Raw genomic sequence first — 27222 nt, forward strand, 5'->3', positions numbered from 1 at the left:
TCACTGTGGCCAGACTTCATCCTGTGCAGGTCAGAGGGAAGCAAATATCTGTGTCACCCAGCATCCAGCACTGGCAGCAGGAGCAGATTTATTTTCAGAGTCACTAATATGTAGTGGTAAAAGGGATTTTTAAAACATCCTATGCCCCCTCTCCTCTTTGCAGCAGTATGAAATAAATCAAGACCAGTTTTACCAGATTCTTTTGCTTTCTTCAAAGCCTCCACTAGATGCAGATTACACAAACTCCTTAGAAAGTCTGATTTTTGTTTCATTAGTCCTATAATTACACTCGATTTTTTCTGCTTCTAAATCTTTATTGTTGCAAATTGAGCAAAATACTCAATCCCATCTTCTGAGGGCATGAGCAGCAATGGATCATCATCCTCTTTGTGAAGCAGCCTTATACATGCTTGAGGGCTGTTGTTGTAGTGGAAGAACATGTGTACATCTCATTATCTTGTTGCTGTTTCCTGTAGAAGCACAGACTGATGATTCACATTGTGATTTACGTAAAACCTCCCTCATTTTACCCTCACCAGCTATTCCCCATCCTACATTTTGTACATTGCATTTTGTTTTTCTCACATCTCAAGGTTTATTTTGCTAAATTTCATTTAAGTGACTTCAGACACTCTGTTCCAACTTCTTAGCATCACTTTGAGTCTACTGCTCTCCTGGGAAATCCCAGTAACCTCTCTGTGCTTGTCGTCAGGAAACTTTGTAAGGTTCTGTCTGTTCCTTCCTCCATGTTGATAATGGAAACATTAAACATGACTCATCTTGTCACAGATTTTTATGGTACCTCTATCTGTTAGGTGTTTATGCACTAACAGAAAACTTGATTATTGCTGCTCCTTAAGTATTTTTTCAACTACTCCTACAAGCACTTTGCTGAGGTTTCATGCAGGTCTTGTTTCTCTATTTTGCTAATGGAAATATGGTCTGGATCTGATGTCATAAGCCTTACAGGGGTCAGTTCTATGTACCTGCTGCTTCTTTCCTACCCAGAGTGCTGGGAAACATGGCAGAGAACAAAATTTACTGGGGTTAATTAATGTAATTTCTTCCTGATATGTCCATATTGTCTCCTCAACTTTTGATTTCCACATTCACTTGTAAGTTACTGTTACTCATTTGTTCTGGTATCTTTCTGTGTGTTAAACTTATATATCTTACATTTCTTGAGTTCTTTTCTTGTTTCTGTGGCGTCTCACAGTGAATTATTGATGTGTCCCCAAAAATCAAAGCTTTTAAAAGCTTTTCTCTGAGGTTGCATCCACTGGCTGATGTGGGGATCCTGTGCCAGGATCTTGGTGAGTTGCTTTATTAGATTGGAAAAGGCTCAGGAAGAAGTGTAAAGGATGATTGTTATTTGTTGATCAAGCCAAGAATGAAACACCTGTATTTTCAGTCCACTATGTTCCAGAACACAGGAATTTTGTGCACAATCTGCTATCAAGTGCTATGACAAGAATGGCAATTTTTGGTTATGAAGAATTTCAAGATTTTGCTCTAAATAGCGCTAAGTCTAAAAAACCCATTTTAAAACATTCACAGCACTACTGAACAGAGGCTGTGGTGGGTTTTCTGTGAGGAGGGAAACTGCAACAGTAATTTTAAAAGGGAATTTTGTTTGCTGGGTGGGCTGCTGGGCAGCCAGGAGCCCTGTGAGTCCTGCTGAGCTGCATGTTGTGACCCTCCAGCTTTGTGTGGTCCCAGCACCCTGCCTGTCATTGGGGTCTGGCCAAAGACCACAACTCCAGGTGTATTCCCCAAGGTGATATGGCCAAAGCTTTTGTTCCACCAGGTATTTGTCAAATTCCAAGTGAGCTCCTCAAAGAATATTCTTCCAATGGAGATTTTATTTTTGAACACCCTGAATTTTTTGTCTAGTTGCCCAAGAAACTCACAGTCAGTGATACTTCCCTCTTACTGAGGCTTTTAAAATCAGCTTTTCATTTTGGGTGGCTTGTGGCATGATTTGCCAAGTTTAGAGAGTTGATACTTGTGAGAAGTCAGCTGCCTTCAAATCGTCTCACAAGATCTAAAACTGTTATCCACTCTGAAAATGTCAGCCTGCATTAGCACCCATCCTTTAGCTTGCATTTTGCTGACATTAAAAGAATATAAATACATGTTCTATGTGATTTCTTTCTACAGTACTGCTGGTGTTACTTAATGACTCTCACTCTTCTGGGGGCTTTTCCCTTAGATATCCACCCTGTGAAAGTCAGTCTTGGTGCACAGAAGTTCCTCACAGCAGAGCAGGCTGGAATATGGTCTCTTGGGAAAAAAAATGTTTTGGTACTAAACTTTATATGTATATATATACATATATACATACATACACACACACACACAGATATATACAAACACATATATACATATATGTACATATATACATACACACACATATATGTGTGTGTGTGTGGTGGTGTAGGAAGTTTTGTTACAGTTCCCACTGCCTCTGGTTATCTAATCATAAAATCTAATTAGGTTGACCACATGCAAAACTAAGTACCAGATCTACAAAGATAAATGAGATGAAAATAATACCATATTCTTGGGTGTCAGACCAGTCTGTGCTCTTCTACTCTAGTAATATTTGTCAAGTCATGGAACTGTAGAAGAAAGCAGAAGAGGTGATGGAATAGCATGGAATCCTTTCCATGTGATCAGACCAGTCACCCATGTTTAGTCTGTAGTCTTCTAAATTTAAACTGCACATGACTGATTGGAATTCTCAGACAACACAAGGATTATTTCAGAGCAAAACTTATTTCATGCAAGAGGAAACAGAGTAGCCAAAAAGCCCTTGAGGTGCTGAGGCCTATTTGTGCAGGTTGCTCCTTGTGCATTCAGCTGTTCTGCTACCAGTATCTCAGCTGATGTGGCAGATGAATCTGATCTTTAACTGTAGATATCCTAAGCCATCATGAAAGGATTTTTTGGAAGAAGCCATATATAGGACTGATCCCTTCCTGCCCATGCTGCTCCTCATGTGGATATAAAAAGTTGAAAAATCATGATTTACCAGACCTATAGATAATATTTGTCATGTCCTAACTACATGATGCCCACAGGGTCTCCAATGTGCAATTCCATCTCCTGAATGTCTCAGGAGTACAAATGCATCTCTTCCAAAGCTGCAGAGATGTGAGAGTGTGGTGGCAGCTCCTTGGAGATCCTCAGCCCTGCTGATGTGCTGCTCAGCTGGTTGAACCCTGTGTGAGAAGCCAGCTCCTCTCAAATTGGCCAGCAGCACAGACCAGTTCAGCTTATGTGCATCTAAAATATATGCCTGTATGTAATGCCAAACTTGGACAGCATTTTGGCTGGCTTTTGGGGAGCTGGCTAAAGACTCTTACCACTTCCTTTTTGTTTTGTTACTACCCTGACAGTCCTTCAGGCAAATGCTCTATTTTTATTTGACATATATGCACATGGTCCATTTCCATATGTGTGTGCTTAGGAATCTATTCCTGCTCTATCTTGCCTTCCCTTGGAAGGCTGCTGCCCACAGCTTCTCCTAGCAAAACGAAATCTCAGGAAAAGTCCAATGAAGTTAAAATGTTGTGCAGCAAATTTATTATTGTTTTTATAGGCCCTGGCTCAGGAAAGTACTTAAGTATGTGCTTAAGTTCTACTGAAATCAACAGGACTTAAGAACATGCTTAAAGTCAAGCATATACTTCCTCTGAATTGGGATGTATTTCAGCACATGCTTAAATGCTTTCCTGAACCAGAGCCACAGTCAACAAGAGTGTCCTGTGATACACAGGGCTTGTGAGACTAGATTTACTTCTTACTTAAGACCTACCGGTGCTGCTCTATGAATGTACAGTTCTTAACTTGCCTCTTGGTTGGTGGCACTCCAAAAAAGCTCACTGGCTTTTGCATTTGGATGAGAAGTTGGGAAAGAAAAAAGTACAAGAAAATGGAAAAAAAAATAACCCTTACTAAAGCAATACCTTGGCATGTCTGATCTCATGTTGCAACCCATGTTTTTTCCCTACAATGGAGATTTGTGCTATTGTGTGTGTGGTATAATTACTAAGACAGATTTTTTTTTTCTTAATAGCATAATAAATAGGATATTTCCTGGCCTGCTTTGCGTTTCCAATAGGATTTTCACTTCCCCTTTGGGTTCTGAGCGTAAGGAGAGTAAGTGTCAAAAGTCAGGAGCTTTCCCAGTTTTAAAACAGAGAGGGTGTAACCATGTGTAATGTGAGCCTTGAGTTTGATTGTAGGGATGATGAAATCAAATCCCTTCTTAATCCTTACTGGGAAACATTGAGGTGAATTAGCCTGCTTGGTTTTGTTAACTTGCTAAAATCCTTTGGAAAAAGAAATGTGTTTTAATGTCATCAAAAATATCTCCTTGCTTTACCTAACAGACCCCTGGACCATGTGCAGAGTGACCTCAGTGCAGTGAAAAATGAAAATAGAGGGAGGATAGATAAACCCAAATACATTATTTGCCTGGAAAACCCACAGTGTTTTGCCATATGCAATTATTTCCAGTGCTGCCATTTTTAACCTAGATGCTTAGTCATTATTTATGATGGTATATTTCTTTAAAGTTCTGTATTTTGGGAAAAAAATGGAACTTGTCTTTTTTTTTCTCCCTTAAGGTTAGTTAAAATAATATACAGTTGTCTGTGTGTATTGCAATCCCTGTGCATGTACCAGTTAGAGTATTTTTGGAGTATGTGAGGAAATTTACTCCAGTTATTTAATTTATAGCAAACTATTAGCTTGAACTTGAGAAGAGCTCCCTGTTCACATCGTTCAGCTGTCCTGTGCAGTGGTTGGAGGCTTTTGATATTGCCATGACTTCACAAAAATATTTGACACAAGTTCATAAAATCACCGAGACTATTTTTTCTCCTTCCCAAAACCACCTAAATTTTGTTAATTGATGATGTGTTCATGCAGCCCCCACACATGCACACAAATGTCATTAAGGTTCAATTAATTCACTAAAAATAGCTAAACTATTTAAGGAGGAGCACCTTATAATTAATAGAGGAGAACATGTTGTTCATTCTTGCCATTACTCAGATAGAGGGAAGCAGCTGGTCTGACAGTAGGCTTTTCCTGATGTGATTATACTGAGTTCCAGGGCAGGACCTTGCATTGCTTGGTGTGAAGGACAAATGCAGCTGGAGACTAAACAGAAAAGCATACTTTTTGAGTAGATAAACGAATAAAATTGTGTTTGTAGGAAGCAATGTGAACAGAAAGTGCTGTTTCCAAGATGGAGAAACGTGTCCAGAAATTCTGTCTCCACAAACTCCAGACTTTTCTGGGTCCACATCCATCTCACTTAAAACTAAGACACTCAGTGGTTCAGTCAAAGTGCAGGGTGGACAGATTAATCTTTCAGATGTGAATCTTGGCCTTGCCCACACAGGAGGCCTTCCCTTGGTCCCTTCCCTCCTAAGTAAAACTTCAGTGGGGTGAGTAGTGATTGGCCAAAGAGTCTCACCCAGCAAATCCTCAAATCTATTATACCTTTCCATGGTCACTATGGGAATTTGCCTTTTCAGGCAAGGTTCTTCTCAGCTGGGAGTGCACTTTAACAACTCTGTCTCCTTTATCTTAGTGCCCACAAAGCCTCATGCCTGTCCCTAGCTGCAGTGTTTTATTCAGAATTGTCAGTACTATCCCTACTTGCAGTCATTATATCAGAAATATCCAATATTACTGGCAGGGAGAGTGCATATGGCACCAGCTTGATCCGTTTTATAAGTGCTTCATCACTTTTACTGTGTTTCAGGGAGGCTGCATGAGAAAGCTTTTGTGAAAAACAGCAGGGATAAATGGTGGTTCTCCAGCTTGTCAATTATTTGTTCATTTCTTTCCATCCACCACTTGAGTTCTTGATGAAGGTATTATTTAATTCCTGCCTTACTGAGCCCTTACCCTTTGACAAATATGCTACAAGTTTGTATTTATGCACTACTGGGGTGCTTTAAGAAAGCTGTTTTTCTTTGAAGCTCAGAGTGACTAAGCCTGGGAAGTTTTCTTTCTCATCTCCTCCTGGTAGTTAGTAGACTTCACAAGGGATCTCAAAACACTCTGATAAGCCTTTGAAGTTGTTACCTACTAAGGTTTTGCTCTTTCTGAGTGCTGAACATTGAATTACTGACTGCTGTTAGAAGCAATGAGAAAGGATTCACAAACCCGACAGAGCCTTGCCTATAATTTCCACAGAAAAAGAGCTGAATATAATGGATAAATTGTGTTGCTGGGGAGATTTTGATTCTGTTCCCTCCTCTGTCACCAGTTTGCCTTGTGATTTGTGGTAGCATTTTCAGTTATGCCAGTCACATGAGATCAAAACCTATGAGTCAGTCTCCACCCAAATCATGAGCCTGGCTTCCAGATCCCAGAGCTTTGAACAGAGATCATATCGATCATACTGTACTTTTTCTTTAGTTTATCTTTTGTTTTTGGAATTTCCTCTGCCTATTCCCAATGTGTCTCCAGCAATAAATGTTTCCCATTGCTTTGGAGGTGTTGAAAAGGAATTTTGACCATTTGGGACTGTTGGAGGCCTCGTTTGATCTACACAATTTTATTTTTGATCACCAGGTCAATCTTATTTCTTCTAGATTTCACATCTTCTTCCTTTTCCCTATGATTTCTGCATCCCCACAAAATCCAACACTTCTGTTTCTTCCTTGTCTTTCTCATTCTTCCAGGCACATGGTGAAACTCTTGGGGATGTCCTTTGCTAAGAGCTGGACTCAATGATCCTTGTGGGTCCCGTCCAACTCAGAGGATTCTGTCATTCTGTGATTCAGCTGATTCAGTGATTGTGTGATTCAGCTGCTCTGTCCCATTTTACGTCCTTTGGTCTGGAGATGGTTTTTCACCATTCCCTTGAAGGACAGAGAACATAAAAGAAGATGCAGGTCTGGGTAACCCTTAATCTTTGCATGAGAATAAACAAACGTAAAGAGCAGGGAAATTGTGTTCCTGTGTCTTTCCTGAAAAAGATTAAATTGTGATTTATGACTAAGATGGTGAAAAAATCAAGGGGACGTTTGGTGTCATATCTCTGTTTTCTCCCATAACATTTGCCTCTTTTTGGGAAGGGTAAGAAGTCAAAAGCTCCTGGCAATGGTTTAACAAGCTAAATCCAAATCAGAAAATGTGACTTTGCAGTAATTATGGCATGCATTATGGTGGTGCCTGGAGTTCCCATGGTGACATTATGCTTTGCCATGAAATTTGCAGAACAGAACTAATGGTTAAATTAATGGAATTTCGCAAAACCAGGCTACTCACACCTCAGGTAGATGGGAAATACATCCTCTCTTGCTCATCCTCATGTCCTACACTCTTTCACCTACATGGTTTGCTGATCCTTGCATATAACGTGTGCCAGACATACTGCAGATCCATAATTTCAAATAAAACTTCAGCCAGACTGTTCCCCCATATATCCAGGTACCTCTAGAGTCTGAGTGCTTGAAACTGAATCTGAACCCAAATCAAAACTCTTTATACAGCTCTGAACTTTGTGACAGGCTGTCTCTAAGCCTTGAATTCACACTCTCCCCCTAGTTTGGTGACAGGAAATGTGAAATTTGTTTTTAAACCCAGAATCATCAAAAGTTGCATTCAAGACATGAGAAAGATTCTTGATGTCCACCAAAAAATCTTTTGGCTGAACGTTTCACAGGCAAGGCTAAATTTGTACCAACTGGACATGTCTCAAAAATGTTTCTAGTTGTGCTGGGGATGTTTCACAGAGCTGCAATAATTAGAAGGGATTCGTTCTTTAAGACAGAGAAATGCTACCTCACAGCTTGAATATTAATAAGAGAAAATTTATGAGAGCCAACAGAGTAATATAATATTGTCTCCAAAGGAAAAGGGCATTTATTTGCTTAGCTCTTTCATCAGCCGTTTTTGGACACACACAGTGTTTAAAATACAGTTATGCAATCCATGTGGGTCAACAACGGAAGGTTGGTTGCTTCACCAGGATTATAAGAATCTTTTAAACACAATGGTACCACAAATTAAAATGGAAATCTATCAAAACAATTATCGTCCTGAAAGCCTTGGCCACAAGCATAATCATTGTAGAAGGATGTTGTCCTTGGCCAAAGCTTTGGCACAGTTCAGCTGTTGTTATTTGTATCCTTCCATGGCTCATAGTTAGAATTTGCATGGCTAAGGACCATAAATTTTCAGAGGAAAGCATAGGCTGTTCCTCAATGCTAACACTAGCAATTTTGTATTGTTGTGTAGTGGTTTGTAGGCAACTCATTAGATACTAGAGATAGGAACAGACTGAATGTGGTGGTTGAAACCTACCTTGAACCTTGGAAGAACTCAGATGGAGATTTCTGTCTGGACCTGGCTGTTTGTGTCTGAGGCAGTCGTTGATGTCAACAAGAATGAGTCAATGTCCAGAGTTTTTGGGTTTAGCTCTAAAGTACACATTTTAGATAGTAAAATAGTCAAGTAGATATTGATATATCAATATATATCTGATACATACTGCAGTCTACAGACTTAAAGCAGAAATCAGGTCCTGAATGTGTCCACCCCATCCATGAGGCAGGCAGTTCTATAGGGATGAGAGCAGTTGAAAGAACACCCTGGATGTTTCTTGCCATCAGCAAGGGACACATCTCCTTAGAGATGTCCTCAGGAGAGGCTCCATGTTTCATCCTTGAGCTCCTGACAAAGGCTGAATCCTGCAGTAACTCCATTCTTGTGTTGATGATAAACTATATTAAATAAAAAGCACTGCTGGTTATTTTTAAAATGCTCGTTTTTCTTTCACCATCCAATTTTCTGCATTGAGGGAGGTAAATGAGTGACAAGTCTGAAATCCATTTTTCTCTCTTTCTGTTCCCCAGGCCGGTATAGATGGAGAAAGCATTGGGAACTGCCCGTTCTCCCAGCGTCTCTTCATGATCTTGTGGCTCAAAGGAGTTGTATTCAATGTCACCACTGTTGACCTGAAAAGGTAAAAATTGTTCATTTTAATTGAAAATAGGTGTATGACCCAGTACATGCACTATAGAAAGACCCCCTCCAAGTTAAATCAGATTTTTATCTAGCCTAGAGAGCCTGTGGTGCACAACAAAATAGTTTGGATTCAGGTTTGGTTGTTGTTTTTTTTTTTTTCCCTCACTTGTGGAATGTTTTTATATTAAACAGGGTGCTTGGGGTAGTTTCAAAGTCTTCCAACCACAAATTACAGGAGAGAAAAAAAAAAGGCAGACTGATTTTGTAGGAACTATAAATATCTGTGCAACTACCCGACCATAAAGATTAGTGATTTCATGACTTTTTCTCTGCTTGCAGGAAGCCAGCTGACCTGCACAATCTGGCTCCTGGGACCCACCCACCTTTCCTGACATTTAATGGAGAAGTCAAGACAGATGTTAACAAGATTGAGGAATTCTTGGAAGAGACTCTTGCACCTCCAAAGTAAGACCTTCAGATTTTTTTTTCAGTCAATATTCCATTTCTTAGGAATGAAAGATGTCCTAAGAAGAGTTCCTAAAAAGCACTCCTTCCTACAACCTTTACTTACAGGAGTAATATTTATTTATGAAACTTGCTGGCTTCAGTGAGATGACTTCCATGTGTGAAGGTTACTTATGTGACTAATAACTGCAGAATGTTTTCTCTGTACACATTTCAGGATGCCCTTGTATGCAGAATTAAGGAGACCAGAACTAGAAAAAAATTGTAGGGGTCTGGTGGCCACATTTTGCAAATCTAAAAATAACTTGGAATAGATGCTGAGATTTGCCACACAAAATATCTGTGCCAGGAAAAGCATTTTACAGTGAAAAAATAGAGGTTTCTGAGCTGTATGGTGTGTTAGGAAGGTTGGAAGGGAAACTGATTACAGAGGACAAGAGAGGCTCTGGAAGCAGAAAAGTGCTCATTATTCTAGTCAAGAAATGACAAGAGCCCATAACTGGAAGTTATAACTAAACTAATTCAAATTAGAAATAAGGCCCAGATTTTTTCAGTATGAAAAAGCTACCAATGAAAGGTTTAGATTTACCAGATATGCCTTCCTTAGTCAAACATTTTGGACTTAGTACAAGGATAACGGAAAAAAAAGAAATAGTTGGCTTGTGAGTTGGACCTTAGAATCTATGAATCCATCAAATTTGGCTTGGTTCCTTATGGAGAATTTTACCTCCAAGTGAATCAGCAGCTAAAGGCCAGTCCTGAGGCAAGAGATCAGGCATTTAAATTTTCTGTCTTCTTCTCCAAGACCACTGAAGTCAGTAGGAGTCATTAGTTTGTGTTTATCTTTCAAATCAATATATCCCTTTTCACCAAATATCTATAAAAAGCAATGCAGAGACTGGAACATTTATGTTCCTTCACTGGGTTAATCCTAACACCCCTTGCTATTCCATCCTGGAGTACATTTCCAGAGCAGAGGATTAGACACGACTGCCATTCTTAATGGAGAGATCTGCCTGCCAAACTCCCCTGCACCTTTCTGGAAATATATGCTTCTTTCTGATTTAAGGCTGATTTTGGACTGTGGTTACACAGAACAAAGGTCCAATTACCTTTGTCTTGACTCTATCCCTGTGTAGCTCCCCACATGCCTGCCTTGACAGACAGAGAGCAGATACTGTTAAAGGGTCTTTCAAGGTGTAAGGGGGTATTTTCAAGGTGTTGTTTTAAGATAATGAGTGTTAATTACAGTTCTTCACACAGGAGGTTTTTCTCTCTTGTAAATTATAATTGTAGCCGGCACTGTGATGCTGGTCACAAGATGTTACTCTCCCCACTGCTTTTTCCTGTCCAGGTACCCAAAGCTGGCTGCTAAGCACCGGGAGTCAAACACTGCTGGAATCGATATCTTCTCCAAATTTTCTGCATACATCAAAAACACCAAGCAGCAGGATAATGCTGGTGAGTATGGCCATTGCCAAATGTGCAATGAAGAATTAGAAGTGGAAGAATTTTGCCATTCTCTCATAATTTTGTTGTAAAATTTGTTCAGATGACATCAGGTACTGCTGCTGATCAGCTTGAGGTGGTTGGTTAGGTGAACTCAACTCACGTGTCTCCACAGTTGAATTAAATAGATCTGTAGTAATAAATAAAAGAGCCACTGAGTGTTTGGTAGCCTCTTTACCAACAGCCATGGCATGACTCCTGTCCATAGCCCACTTTCCTCGCCAGAACAGGATCCCCAGCTGCTTACTGGAAGAGACTGGTGGCCTGTGCTACCTCCTTCTCTCCCCCAGCTCTACCTAGATGAGTGTGTGTTGGCTGGACCCAAACCTGTGAGAGCAGCTCACGCTTTATTAGATGTTGCCATCGGGCACTTGGCCATCTTATTTTATGATTATGTTACACTGTTATAGCTAATTTGCTCATATAAATGCAGTTATATTGAGACATTCCATATAAAGTAATTAAAAGAAAGAAGTGAATTTAAGAAATGTAATTGCACTCTGTAAGCTCCAGATTTTCCTTCACATTTGTTTATAAAAAGAAAGAGTCCCCCAGAAGCCAGATGCCATTCATATTTATATGCATCCCACACTGTCTTCTTAATAAAATTGCTGTTCTTCTCCACATTCCTTTCCCATCGGAGATGCAAGACTTCAGCGAGTCTGAGCTCCTCTTGCTCCATAAAGCTGTGGTTTTACACATCCCTGTCCCCTGAGATGACCTAGTAGAATATTTCTAGTCATTCACTGATGTACCTTCTCCCTTATGTTACTGCTTTCCCAGACAGAGACCTAAGGAATGTTGAACACCATGGATTTATATCGTATCATTCAGAAAACACTAGATTTTGCAGGTTCCAGCTCTGCCACACATTTCATCTGTGCAATTATATTTCATTGCCTGGGGCTGACCCATGAGATAAAAGTGGGTAGATGATGATTTATGTCAGATAACAATCTCCTCTGTAATATTTTTGTGTTGTTAACAGAAGGAAATAATTACAGTGCTTCACTTCTCAGTGATGCTAAAAACTTGGGTTTTTTTTTTTGTCTAATGCTAATAGGATGCTCAGCTAATCTTTATAGGAAGTTGTAAAAGGAAGATAAATTAAGAGTTAGAGTAAATAGGTGCAACAATGAAAGTAAAATATCTTGGCCATTTACAAGGAAGTTTTACGGTCTGCTGTGCAACTCTAAATCTTCAGCTGTGCTGCCCCACATGCACAGTCTCAACTCTTCTTTCTCAGTGACTGCAATATTCAAATCCCTGGGCTCACAAGGGCTGGCATCTCCAGCCAGGAGTAAATGGTTGTCCTAGAGGAGTCTGCATGTGGCCATAAGCAGAGCTGGAATTCAAGGTCTGATATCCACCATGGTGAGATAATGAATCTAAACCCACAGCACTCCACATTTTCAGAAGCTGCAGTATGATCAAAGAGACCTTTACCTAGTTCTGCATAAAAAACTCTTGGTTTAGGTGCTCATATAAATGACAATTAAGCACACCAAAGTTTTAGAGACAAGAGCTGTTAAGCTGCAGGAGAGACACAATCTTTCCTCCCTGCAAACATCACTCACTTTTTATTACCTGGTTCCTGCTCCTGTCTTATCCAGACACTGCAGTCTCTGAATGTACTGATGCTTAACTTTCCTCTTCAAAGTAGAGAAAAACTTTTAGCTTAGTTTTATTACAGCTGGAGTGCTGCACTGCAAGTAGAATAAAGCAGAGATGGGCAGATCTTTCTATGTTTCTATCTTTCTAACTGGATCTATAACTATGTTCTTTCTATCAATGAAGTAAGGTCCCTGGAATGGTCAGTACAGACCTCAATTTCAGCAGAGTAATTGACTGTCAGTTTTCAAGGGCTAAGGAAAAATAGTTTCTCCCTAATCCCAAGGATTTTTTCACTTTCTGTCCAGTTCATCTGAACAACAGCAGTTTTTCTGAAGGCTGATTTGGATGGAGGAGAATGAGTTAGTCAAAAAGTAGTTGTGTAAAATTTCTGGAGCAGTGGAAGGATTGTGTGCAAAGAGGAAAGCAGAGCAACACCATGTACATGTTTCCTAATCAACTTATTTATTTTTGATTGGTATTTCATAAATTCTTATAAAATTGCAACACTGATTCAAAAGGGATCTGTGGCTCTAGCCCAGATCTGGTAGATATAATTTTACAACAGGTCCTGCTGCATTATTCAAAATAATAGAGTGGAACCACAGAATCCTAAAAGCTGGAAAAGACCTTGAAATCATCAAGTCCAACCTTTGATCACGACCCTGTCAGTTAAACCATATCACTGAGTGCCATGTCCACTCACTTCTTGAATACTTCCAGGTTGGCTGTACCACCTCTCTGGAAAGCCCATTCCAATGCTTAACAACCCTTTCAGTGACTAAATTCTTCTTGATGTGCAGCCTGGCCTTCTCCTAGTACAGCTTGAAACTTTCTGCTGAAGTAAATAGTTTTTATAATGTATTAATATTATAGTCTATTGTATTTATATGTTAAATAAATCTTATCTATTCATTTGTATATATTTTAATATTATATTTGTATATTATATTATTATATTGTATTATATTATATTAACATATTTTTATTTTTCCTATATAACAGCAGAAATAGTTATATATAGTCCTGTGACTGAAAAAAAAGCATTTTATAAACATAAAATGTAATTACTTAGGTGAAGTCCCTTTCCCCTGTCTCCACATGAGCAGGTGAGATCCAAATAGAGCAGAGACTGCTGGTTGTGGTTATCATAAATGGTTTCTGTAGGTCCCAGCTGTGAGGTAAAGGTAATGTATGTCTCATAGTCATCCTCTGTATCCATTCCTAGCTCCAGCTGTTCCAGTGCTTGGGTTAATCTGGAAAGCCACACCAGTGACTGGAACATCAGTTGCACGTGATCAAAACACAGATAGGAAAAGAGTTGTTAGTAAATGAAAAATAGATTATAGAACCAAGATCATTATATAAACAATAATTTTCATTTATTTTAATTGGAAATAGAGGTGGGGGCTGAGAACAGGAGAGCAAGGTGGCTAAAGCACCAAGCATCAAATTCTCTAAATTAAGTTCTCTTAACTCAGGAGCCCAGGATGTGAATTCAGTAACGTGTGGGATATCAGGCTGGGAATTTGTGGCATCAGCCTGTCTCTGTCTGTGAGAAGTGTGAGTTAGGTGTGATTATGTGTAACCATTCCTTGTGGGGTACTGGTGTGTGCAATGTGATCTCTCTCCCCAGCCTGGGGCTGCTACATCTCTGCAGAAAAGTGGCACGAAGTGGTTGGGATAATTAATGATATTTATTCAGCGTGAGGGCACTGAATGTGAGAATTGATGGGAATCTAATGTGCACTGAAGAAAAGCCCAAGCTGCTGTCCCTCTTAGCAGAGTTTGCAGCCAGGCCATGGAGAAATGCTCCACTTCAGGTGATGCCACCGCTGGCTGTGTCACTGCAGTGTCCTGTCCTGAGAGCACAGGCCAGATGGCACTGATAACACAGATTTTACATAGATAAATGATTCTTTTTCCCCTGATAGTGAAAAGTCAGTGAGGCCAATAAGAGATTGGAAAATCCTTGTTTTGGTGTGTGTCTTGAGTCCTCGTATGTGAACGAACAGACGCAGGGATACAATTGTAGGTTTGTTTCTAAGATTGTGACACCCTCTGCTGGTAAATACATGAATGTATAAAGCAGCCTTGCACAGGCAGCTTTGCAATCGGGGCGGAAACATCCCCTTAACAAAACAGGGTTCTTTCTGTCAAGAAGGTTTCCTCTTACAAATGTAACATTGTCAAAAGAGAAGTGTTTCATAGTAACCTATCAATTTTGACAAAGTTTTCATGGGAAAATTATGTTTTTTCTGGATGAGTTAAATTTACTTTGAAGTAAAAATCTTTAACATTACAGAGAAAAATGGTGATTTTTTTTTTTTCCTGGACTCATGCAGTACTTCATTAGCCACACACCGTTATGTTTTATGCCTGGCACAGAAGCAGGTGATAACCTTCTCCTGTAAGTCTGCATGGCAATATGTTATTGATCATGATTCATTTACTTACCAAAGGTATTTGGCAGCAAGGCTGCCCTGATTTAATAGTTCCCTGAACTTCTGATTCTTTTTTTCCATCTTTGTTTTCCTAACTTTTCTGTCTTATAATATAAAAACGTTGAAAGTTTTGGAAAGGGCTGGTGAGGGCTGTAAGCCCAGAAGCAAACATGCTCATGCCATATCAAAGTCCCACCACTTTTAAGCTTCTTGAAAGGGAAGGAATTGGTTCCAGATTCTCAGGATGTGGCAAGCTGTGTTTAAAGAAAATGTGTGCATTTATTATTTCAAGTCAGTTCAATCAGAACTTGATTCCTTCCACCCCCTGTGCCACTTGATAATTTTATAACAGGCCTGTTTGAAGGAGTCATCTCCTCATTGTGGGATTAGATCTGTGTCTCAGTAGCACCACTGGATTATTCAGTTCTCTGGCTGCTGTCACCAGGCTTCACCCCTTGTGCCTGCAATGACAAGTGCTCATTCACACATGAACAGGAGTCCTTAGGAGGGTTCAGTGCAGTAGTCTTGAAAATTATTTTCTGGGTTCTCTTACTCAAGTTTTCATGGCCAATTTGAGAGTTTTTGGTTGCTTAGTGATTGTTTAATATCAAGAAGGAGGTCTTGTCTCAGCACAGGAAAGCAAACTGAGGTCTTGTGTGTTTACTTTGGTCCCTCTGGTTGATGCTGAGCAAGTCACTCATGCTCTGTACAGTCACCAGGGAAGCAACAATTTATGCATTCATTGGAGGAGGATGAAATCTAATTAATTGGAATGTAGTGTACACAGTCAGCATCCTGCTTATTATTTTTACTTGCGAGACTGTGTACTGCAAACCAAGGGGACAACCTGGGGTAGCCACCCATTAACTGTCCCACCTAAAATTGTGAGTTCCTTGGCTTGTAGAATGAGCCCTTTGATTTCATGCAGAAATTAAAAAAGTTGTTCTTGAATTGAGTTCTTAGGGGGCACCAGCTCCAGTGTGGGTGGGCGCATTCATTAGAGGTAAGGAAGGATATTTCACTGTACGGCTCCTCAGAAGGCGCTGAGCTGGGAGACCACCAACGTGATTTCGTGCAGAGGAATTTCCAGCCGTCTGACCAGAGGACTCTGCTTGTCTGGTTTGGATTTACATCAAGAGGCCAAAAATAAAAGCGCATTTAAATCATTAACTCACATGTGATTAAATGCCGTTCACCTCTCTCAGTAGCTCCATCACACTCTGTGGTTTGGTGTGTGAGGTGGGAAATGTCTCTCTCAGTGTGCTGTGTATGTACACGTGCAGGAGAAATGCACACACACGTACAGGGCTGGAATGAAAACTGCCCTACATCAGCTTTACACTTGGAGTTTCTCCTGCTAAGCAGAGGGTCAGACCCATAGCACAGGTATGTGCACAGGCTGAATTGTGCACGCTGATCTTTCCTAGAAGCCATCATATGCCTCTTGTAATAAGCAGAAAATCTGTTCACTCCAAACCCCAGCTTAGAATATTCACTGTAATACCAGCTCCATGGTCAGACCCTCTGTGGCACCTGAGCCAGGGGTAGGAGCTTCTTGATGTGGTGGGGCAGCCTGGGACATGGTGACAAGCGTGCTGTGGTCTGGCTCCAGCAGCAGGAGCACAAAACATCTGTCCCCAGAGCATTTCCACCCATGATGGGGAAGGGTAGGGAGTCACCTCCTTCTCTCCAGCCTGGCTTCTCTCGGCCAAAGGGGTCATACTATAACTGTAACTGTGGTATGGCTTCCCCTGAGTCTTTGGTCCTTCCCACCTGTTCTGTGCCTAAAGGCTTTCACCCTGTGCCCAGAAAATTCCTGGCAAAGCTGCTCTTGAGATTGCCAGAGCAAGTTTAAAAATCTGTTTGAATGCTCTTATATTGATGGAAAGTTTCCTGTGACAGGGATTTTGGATCAGACTCTGATTTGGGACCAACATTAATGCTTTCTGCTTTTTGAACAGATTTTCAAGGTGCCATATAAATACATAGGTAAAAATATAAATATGTGTGTGGTGTCTGTGTATCAACCTACCATTACATTTTTTTATTCTTTCTCTTTAGTTGAAGAATTTCCATTTTCCACTGCAAAACCCAAATCAGTCCAAGGTCCAGTACAAGCCACAGTTTGTCCTGTGGTGTGACAGTACCAAGCTTTTTCTGTCACACAACCAGGAAGGACTCTTTTTTTAAAGAGCTTTTAAAATTGTTTTAGAGGAAAGGACTTGCTTAGTGATGGAACATATCAGGATCACAGTTCTCCTAGTGGAAGGTGTCCCTGTCCCTGGCAGGGAGGTTGGAAATAGATGACTTTTAAGATCCCTTCCAACCCAGGCCATTCCATGATTCCATGATTCTTTAATTTTGGCCTTTTGAAGCACAAAAAAAAAAAAAGAAATCTATTTCAGAACATTTTAAACAAGTTTTTATTACTCCCCCTGAGCTGAATAATGTTGGGCTCATGGTAGCTAAAGTGCTTGGCAGCTTTACAAAACCAGCCCTAATATAAAAAATACCCAGTCTTTAAAACATATGTAAAATAGCTTTTCTGCAACATTTGTGGCACATAAAGTACCAAATACATGTTGGTAAGTGTGATATAAAGCTTTTATTGCCATTCATTTGGGATGACCCACATAACTCACTCATGATATGTTAATAAAACTGTTCACTCTGTCTCCTTATAAAAACACACATATAAAGACCACTAAAACTGTGGTGTAGCTTTGTGCTAACTTGTTAAGAAGTGCTGCAAGTTGCATTTATCATCTGTCCCAAATTGCTTTATCTCCTTTCTGCCCAGTAATAAAAGACTAAAATGCCTAGGAACAGCAATTTGCAAAATAAGTTTTCTTGAGAAATAACTTTTTGAAAATTCTTCTCAAAATCATGCTGGCTGGAGGCCCAGAGCCATCAATATTCTGTCTGGTACCAGTGACAGCTTTAAGGACCAATATCTTTTCACCTGCCAAAGTTGAGAACTATCATGTTATGGCATTAAAAGGAAGAAGTTTTCAGTTCTCTAAAATGATAACAAGCCATCACCTTAATCTGAGAAATATGTACCTTACAAGGGAATATTTCTGAACTTTCCATCTTCTAAGACCTTGCTAATTGAGGAATGAAGATTTCCCGAAGGAAATGTGAAGAACACTATTTGAAAACAACACAAAAGGAATATTTTCTGTAAGCCCAGATGTGATCAGACTGCAGGCTTTCCAAGGCAGGAACTTGGTATGCCTGGTTAGCAGCTTTAGATGTAGCCATTCTGGGGATAGTAAATATTTGCAGTAAATTTACTAACAGATACAATTTTCTGACACATCTGTGCTGAAGCAACTTTGAAGACATAGAATACCATAGGAAGGAAGAGAAGAAAAAAAAAAAAAAAAAGAAAGAATATATGTATTTCTATAATTTAAAATTATAGAACATGCTGAAGTCAACAAGGTTAATGACATGATGAAATTAAGGCACTTTCTCAAGCCTTTGCTGAGTCAGGACCTAAATGCACGGCCAGGCCTAGAGTAAAGCACTTGCAATGGGAACGGTAGTTGGCAGACACTCTGCTTTGAGAGGGAATTATTTCCCCTGTGTGTTTGAATATTCCTCCAAGTGCTGCTGGCTTTACTGGGATGCTTTGTTCTGTTTCCCAGCCGAGCTCCCATGCTCGCACACAGGAGCAGTAGCACAGCTGGAAGTGGATTAGAGCAATCTGGCAGCAGCAGTCCTGGGAGGAATTAAGCGCCTTGCTGCTGGAATGGGAGGCCTAAATTACATTATTATTTAGAATTGAGTTTTGACTTCATTGCTCTATGGTTTTACCCTGGTGGGCAACTCTCTCCTTTGTGATGGGCTTGGTGTATCCTGTGTTCCCCACAGCAAGGATTTAGATGAAGTTATGGCCTTGCTCAGTTCAGTGTCCAAATCTTATATAACCAAATGTTCAGGTTTAAACGCCCAACTGCTCTCGATGTCCTGACAGGATTGTTCACAGGCTTGTATTTAGCCATTGCAATCTATCACATGGTAGAAATCCTAGTGACTGGCTCCTGGAAGCAAGTTTGCAAAACTGTTGATGACTTCAAAAGGAAAAGAATTGACCCAGGATCTTCTTTTCCCCTAAACAAATTTTATTTTTTTTTAAACTCATGCAAATGTTCTTCATAAAATAACAGGGAAAAGAAGAATGAGATGTAAATGGAAATCAATGTTGCTAAGTTTCTTTATTAGATATATCTTAAGTCATTGACTTTCAGCTTGAAAATGGTGCTAGAAATGAGGTGACGAAATGGGAATTATAGAAATAATTCTTGTAAAAATATTCTGATTTTTCTGATTGCAAAAATAGTAATCCAAATTTCATGGACTTTGAGGCCAGAAGGATTTTTGCGTTATTTACTATCATATCCTACAAATCACATCCCAGCAAGTTTTTCCCATTGAGCAAACATGTTAATGTTCCATCCTTAAAAGGTTTTGGTTTGATTGAGCAGAGAACAGGAGAAACTGATGTGTCTTTGATGCACTAAAGTGTCTTTGGTCTTTAAGGCTTTTTTCCAGTCCTTGAGCACTGTCTTACTGTTTTCCTTTGACCTCTTGCTGGAATTCCCAATGCCTTTTTCCTTTTTCTAATTGGGGACACCAGAACTGGGAAAAACATTTTTAATACTTGCCAAAACAGCTCAGTTGCAACAGAGGCAATGTGACCTCCCTACTAATTCTTGGATTATTTTCATACATCCAGACTTAATTATAACTGACTTTTTTCCTGCTCCCTTCAAGTAGGTCAAGGCATAATCAAGATGATCCCTAAGTCATTTCAAGGGGTTTGAAACAAAAAAAAATCTCAAAAGCAGAGAAACAATGGGAAAGAATTAAGATATGAGTCGTTTGTAAATCTCATAGTCTCATGGCCTTTTGTGTCTCTGTAACAATTTTTTAACACAAAAGGCAGAAAAATCTGGAAATATTAAATAAATCTATTTGAGACTGAGATTTTCCAAGTGAACTGAAGGATTTGGGAACTTAATAGCTTTAAAATTTCATCCTCAGGTGCAGCTAGCTAGTCATTGCTGTCTCCCTCTCATGTGTCTTCACAGATGCTGGAATTAAATAACATATTTGAAAACAGTGGAATACAATTGGGATTATCCTGGTATAAACAGAAACAGACTTTATTCTTCCACATGCCTGGAATTGGAAGAAATTGATATTAAAGATTTAAGCACCAACAGCCTGGTGTTGTTCCTGTACAGGAACAAATTTCTCCACTTAAATCTTGGAACACAAGGGGTCCCCACAGCACTGCTGCTAAAGCCCAGCTGCACTCTCTACCAGAATATCACTTCACTTTTACTTGAATGCAGAAACATGAAGTTAGTTTTCCTTTGTTAGTCCCAGAATCCTCTTATTTGCTCTTTTGTAGTAAAACAAAAGTTTAAACTCTGAGTGAGCACTTAAAAATCGAGACAATGGAGTGATAACCTCACACTACAAATAATGTGTGTTCATAATCTGCAGGCCTTGATTTCATTTTTTAAATTTCGATATTTTTTTTTTTTCCAAGTTCCTGATGCAAATCAGCTGCTGCTTGTCTGCAGTTGCTTTAGGGACACCTGCACAAGACTAACAGGGCAGAGGTCAGGATAAGGCCCTTGGGGACGTGCCCTAGAAATGATGCTTGTCACTTCTGTGCTGCTACAGGGTCACGGTGATTTGTGAAATGCAAGTTCGGTGCTTTTCTTCCCGGGGCACTTGTAGACCAGTAGTTTTACATTCACTTGCTTCCTGCCCTCAGGGTCACTTGGACTCCTGAGAGACTTGGAAATGAAGCTTTTCTTTGGTGTCATTTGAACACCTGGGTTTTCTTCTTAAAAAACAGCATTTGAAGGTGCTCTGACAGCATTCTTCATGATAATGTTACAAGTATTGCATTTATTTCTTGCCTCCATTGTAAAAATGGAAAAGAAAAGGGAAGGAGGAAACCTGAGTTTTCAGTAAAAGAAATCTTTCTAAATGCTTGGAATCATGTCTAATTTACCATTTAAGGCATTATTTATTCACCTACTTCGCTTGGTTTAATTTGGGAGTAGGACAGATGGTATCACAAAAATAGAAACATGCCAAGGTGCTTCTTCTTTTTTGTTATATTTACTGTTTATCATGTCTAACCTGATAACCTGAAACACATTTCCACAGCTGGTGCATTACTGCTTCACTAAAGTAAAACTTGTGGCCAAAGAGTATTTTTATTTTTTATATAGAAGGTTGCAAGGCAAATGATTGAAATTATTTTTACAAGACCATATAAAAAGCTTGAGAAGAGACTCAAGTCTCCTAAATCCAGGTAACCACTTAATCCTTGGATCATTGCTCTCTGTCTTAAGGAAAGGTAGTTGGGAATTGAGTTTTTCTTTCTCATTCTTTCTATGGAGGATTTGAGATGCTTCTGTCAAAATATCCCAAATGTTTTGGGTGAAGCTCTAATCAATCAATCAATCAATCCCCATTATCATTCAGTAGATGGGGTGAGAAGGGAAGGGAAGAGAGATGTTAAGGGTGGGATCATCCCACCTAAATTTGTCTAAAAGTTATATATTAGTCATTCAAAAGTCCTGGTTTATTTCTGATCAGTGGAGAGAGACATCAATCCATTGCTAAAGGGCATTTTGATTTTTCTTAAAATATGAGTCTAAAGATGGGAGAATTTCTTTTGGAGGTTCCTTTCTTTGCTACTTCTAAGGGATACTTGAACAACTAGGTCAGACTAATTACCTAACAATTATATGGCTGAAGTTGGGCAAGGGGAATCTCACCCATAAGCAAATCAACAGATTTTTGATGTGTCTGGGTTTCTGAGGGTGCCTGGGGTCAGCTCCATATTCCTCTGAGTTCTGTTCCTGGGGCTTAGCACCTCCATTTCTCTCACTGCAAATACACAGAGCAACATATATGTGCCTACATGCATGGAAAATACATCCCTGTTTATGCCTGGCTCAGACCATGTCTGAAAGGTGATTTATGACCAAGTTGTGTGGCTGTTTCCATGTGTGCCCCTGTGTTTTTGTGACTCACCCCATTCCTGGTGTTTGCTCACCCCAACACTGACAGGGATTAAAAAAACCCCTTTTCAAGCCCCAGCTCTGACTTGTCTGGAGGAGGAACCCCTGTCCCCTGAAACTACTCCAAACCAGGAAAAAGTGAAGCTGAGGAATAAGAGACACTAATTTATTTCTCTCCTGTGTACACAAGCAGGTATTTGTTGATTCATTAAGTGGGCAGAGACAGACAGATCACAGCTTTTCCACATGGCTGTGTGGGCATTCACCTTTATTGTGGGAACATGCACAAGTCTCTTTTCCAGTGAATATTGAATTATTTATCTGGAGTGGAACATCTTTAATAGGAGAGCTGAATCACTCCAGAAACTCCCTTTGGCCCAGACTTAGGCATCTAAATGCCTTGGATGCATGGGAGCACACAACCTTCATCCTCTCTGCATTTCCAATGGCTCTCTCAGTGACCTCCCACTCATTTGCTGCCCAGAACTGGGGATTTTATGAGGCAGAAACATGCCTGGAAAGGATGCTGCAATGCTCAAATGGGCAATGTATTTGCCCTGAGGGGAGTAAACCCTAATATTTAAGTAACTTCTAAAAAAAATTGGAGGTATTATCCTAGATCACTTGGGTGAACTGTGAAATTATATTCAAAGGGTAGGATTCATCTCGCCTGACTTCACCTCCCTGAAAGTGAGGTGTCTAGTCTGAGCTAGTCCTTTAGGTTTCATCTGTAATTCAGGCAGCAAGAAGGGCATGTGTGCAGTGAGTCACGCTGGTCTGAATCAGGTGTCTCCGGCAGTTGGATGGAATTACCCTCTGGAGATGCTCAGTCCCTCTGAGCAGAGAGGAAACCTACAGAACCAGCTTAGACAAGGCACCCCACTTGTAAATGGCTGAGCAGAAGAAATCAAGGCAGCACTCAGATCTCAAGAGTTTTATTGAAATCACAGGGGGAAGATAAACTGTTCAATATGGAGTGCAGAGTCACATGTATCGCAGTCACAGCTCCTCCATGGAGAAGAATTATTCTATACAGATTAAAGTTACAATACTCTGTTGAGCCAGCCTGAAAAAAAAAAAAGGGCAGAATGGAGTAAAAAGAGAGTGAAAATACGAATCCTTGATTTTTAATCAGTCTGTCAGGCTAGTGGAATGATATTTTCTTACCTTGAATTGCTGTTTCTTAGCTTGTTCTTCTCTCCTACCAGAGAACAGTATTGGGTCTCATATAGTATCAAACTGTGAATCTGGAAGTGATCAGGAAAGGTGGTTTGTTTTCTTAAAGGAAAAATAAATCTCAGATGGTTTGATTGAGACTGTGAATATTTATGTACTGTTCCCCCTTTTCCCTCATTGCGTATTTCACCAAGTTCATTTGCGTGTGTTACAGGATAAATCTTACAGGAGGGCAGTGGAAGAAAGCAGTAAAAAGGGAAAACATCAATCAGTGATGCAGGGTAGCAGCAGGAATTGTTCGTTTTTGTACATGGATCACGCTTGGTTGTACTTGCCTGGGCTTGACAATTAAGAACTTTGCAGTTGTGCCGAGATCAGCCTCAGGTAGTTTCAGATGTTGGCTACAAAAGACAAGATGTTGCTGGGTTTCAATCACTTTGAAGCCTTGTTGTCACAGGGATAATCACTTTGAAAGAGGGCCACATATATTTGTCCTTGACTTGGGGAAAATGTTTTGTGACAAAAGGTTTATTTAATAAAAATGCCATGGGTGGTGTGAGTAACCTGATTTATTGGCAAATGTGGGTGGAATTTTGTGAATAATAACTTGCTTTGGAAAGTAAAAGTATTTTCTGTCAAACTGTTTGAAACAGAAGGTTATTCTCCTTTTAATTTGGAAATGATATGTTAATTTTGAAGTTTACCAGCAATTAAAAAGTGATGCAAAAATGATTGTATGTCTAGGCAAGACTTAACCAGCCATCCCCAAACATGACTTTCTTGTTCTCATGTTTGTTTAGAAATCTTGCATTATTTTGCTTAAGAAAAATACCTATTTTTGCTCTCTTTTCACATAAATCAAATAGTTTTTATGTTCAATTTGCTTAAAAATCTGTTGGTTTTAGTACTCTTATTGTGCCCTCTATGCTTTGAATCTCTTTCCATAATAACTATCCCATGAAATCCTTATCCTGCAAGAGGATCCCCACAAGCACATAAAAAAGGAGTCATCTCACCTCATTTTAGCTATTTTAAATTTAGGTAGCCAGTCTGCCTATGAGAGAGAGTGAGAGAGATACATAAAGTGAGATTGAGGCTTTTCTGGTGGTAATTCAGCTTCTCCTAGGTTACTATTTTAAGATGGAATGATTTGTCTTCCAGTGGCTCGTTCAGGCCACAGAGATTGGTGTTTATGTGCTTTGTCTGCTTTGCTATTTCTCCTTATCCCAACATTAAACAAGGAAGGAAATATTTGGAGTTCAAGGAAGGGGAAAAAGAGTCCTCGCCTGACCTCTGCAAATGCTGTGGGTGTGGGCAGCCTGAATCAGTTTTACTTTTTCCAAACCGTTTTTCTTTTACTACTTTCTAGTTACTTTCCATTTTGCTTCAGCCTTATTTGATCCACAGAAAACAGAGATGAAAACGACTGATGACGCTGGAAGTTTTATGGCTGGTATTATTTCAGGGGTCAGATTAACTGACTAAAATAGTCTCTTTTGGCTTTAAAAGCTTCTGGAGAAATTCTAATCCCACTGAAGTCAACAGCAAAACTTCCATGAGCTTCAGGATGGCCAAAATTTCACCCTGAGTACCTATTAATGAATCTTTGTCATCTGGCCCTCTGCTTGACTTGTAGGATTGCTCCATGCATTACATTTTCCAATGTTTTGTTCAGATGTTGTATAAGTACTTCAAGGCACAAGGGCTTCTCTCCATCCCCTAGAAACAGTTGCACAGGCAATAGTTTAAGGAAGTTTTTGCTTGAAGAGTGGAGGAACAGAGCCAGTCTGTTCTTGGTTGAACTGGAGTAAATATGGAATAGCTTGTTGACAATGCAGAGTTACTCCTCTTTTATGTCAGTGTAACTGAGAGCACAGTTTTGCCGATTATTAACTTCTGTTACATTATTTGTATTTCTGTGCATGTCAGAATTTGTTAATCTCATTGTTCAACATCAAGTAACCTTCTGCTGAAAACAGAACATCATTGTGAATTAGGTGTCATCAGCTAAATTGAACCTCACCCTGTGCATTTGACAGAGGGTAATACATTCATTAAGTGTTCTGTGGTTGCTTTGAGGTTGGAAAGTGCTATTTTTCTGGCTTCTAAGTCAGAATTCTTAAGTGAAGTTGTTTAAAATCCTAGTTTTGAAGGCAGAAGAAAAATCAAAAAAAGCTCATGATGTTTTTTATTAATATTATTGTTTACTATTGGTGGGATGACAGGGCAGGACTCTGATTGCTAGAAGTTGTCTTTGGCTGCATAAGTAGCCCAGAATGAAGTAGAGAAGGCTGAGAGAGATGGCTTCACCATGGATTTTGTCTATACATGGTTAGAATTTCTTGGAATTCAAGGTTATATTAAATATATCTCAGTGAAGGCAATATGATGCTGGTGCCTTTGTGCTTGGTGATTCCACTGCCCAGAAAAATGGTTTCTAGGAGTTCAGACATTTCAGCTGATGACAGGACTCCTCTCTCAGAGCTGGTCACATTTGGGATCTCTAAGTTCCTACTGAAAGTCTGCAGGGTAGGGGAGCAGCTGGAGATAGAAATTTCAAGAGCAGCACAGAGCCACATACTCAGGCCTGGCTCTGCTTGGTGTTGTAATATTGAATCCTCCACCCTGACATTACCAAGACAATGCAAGGGTGTGATTAGAAACTTCAGGAAAAGTTCTCCCCATGGCTCATTTAGGGGTCACCAAAACCAAGTGTAGAAGAGAAAACTCCACTGAATGGTGAAGAAGCTCTCAGGGTGTTTAGTTCAAACCTATTCTTTTAATTTTACTCACTTCAAGGAAGATTAATCCCACCCATTAACTGTTATCATCAAACCTGTTTAGTTATTTAATGATGTTTCCCAGAGGACAAGTTGCCAAGGGAATTAGGTACTTAGCCACTTCTGAAATTCACTGTGGGTGGTACTCTCACAAATGGAGAATTAGTAATCTTGTAGATTTTCACTTCTTTTTAAATGTCTTCATCCAGTCTGGTGCTGACTGGTGTTCACATGGCCCCTGCCTTGGTGGGTGCATCCTTTCCTCTGTGTTCTCAGTGGAGAAAATGTAGAGTCATCCAGATTTTCATGAAATAGCCACAGTATAGGTATTTTGGAATTAAGTCCAAGTTTAAGGAATTAATCCAAGCTGAGTTTGGTCAGTAATATGAACCCAAAGAGTTCTTTCCTCAGGAAGAGTCCCAGAACATTCAGAACTGTGGGCTATTCTGGAGAGGTCATTTCCTGGACTCCATTCACAATTTTTTGTCTTTCACATAATGCTTAAATATCTACTAGTAAGAGAGAAAATTAGATTCTTTTACACATCCTCTTACTTTGCGTGGGGATTTCCCTGAGTACCTTCTCAAGGAACATAAGATTTCAAATCATACAGATTAATCTCAGTGTGTTAGGGCACCTAGAAAGAAGGATTTGCAACATGGATTATTTGCATATGGATTTCAAAAAATGTCTTGGAAACCATTGATGGGCTTTAAAAATCTGACATTGTGCACCTAAAATCCATTTAATGTGGCAATTTGGGAATGTTAATTCTCTTAGTTTTTCAAAATTTTTTCACTATTTAATTGGAAGGAGAGCAGTTCGCTCTTATTCCCTATTTTTCTGTTTTCCAGGCTGTTCTGAGAAGTTTACTGGAATCTAAGATTTAGTTTACAAAGAAGAGTTTTGATTAAAAAAATGGGGTCATTGGTGTCATGAATAGTTGTTCAGTTCTTGCCTATCAGGATATAAGATGATCCTGACTGTGTGGTGATTTCACTGTGAGATGTCAGCATCCTGTGGGCTCCAGAAGAGCCTGTGAATTGGGTCACAGAGGTATTGAACCCTGAACATACGCTTATTTCTGGCCTAAAGCTGCCGTATGCAAGTGCCAAGCATGAATTCAGATAGTTGTTTTTTTGCTGTCATAAACAGGCTTCACTCCAGGCATTGTTT

The 27222-nt window shown here is 39.7% G+C and overlaps 1 protein-coding gene across 2 annotated transcripts in view; it reads left to right on the forward strand.

The window, feature by feature from the left end:
• The window catches only part of CLIC5 (chloride intracellular channel 5), a 72001-nt gene that overhangs the window by 35371 nt on the left and 9408 nt on the right, over positions 1-27222 (forward strand). For both annotated transcript variants that reach the window (XM_033513100.1, XM_015622905.3), the window contains exons 2-4: positions 8889-8998; positions 9340-9465; positions 10820-10926. In XM_033513100.1, the coding sequence (XP_033368991.1) occupies positions 8889-8998; positions 9340-9465; positions 10820-10926 (343 nt within the window). The remainder of the gene's footprint in view (positions 1-8888; positions 8999-9339; positions 9466-10819; positions 10927-27222) is intronic.

This window comes from Parus major, chromosome 3 (genome assembly GCF_001522545.3).
Source record: "Parus major isolate Abel chromosome 3, Parus_major1.1, whole genome shotgun sequence".
Lineage (NCBI taxonomy): Eukaryota > Metazoa > Chordata > Aves > Passeriformes > Paridae > Parus > Parus major.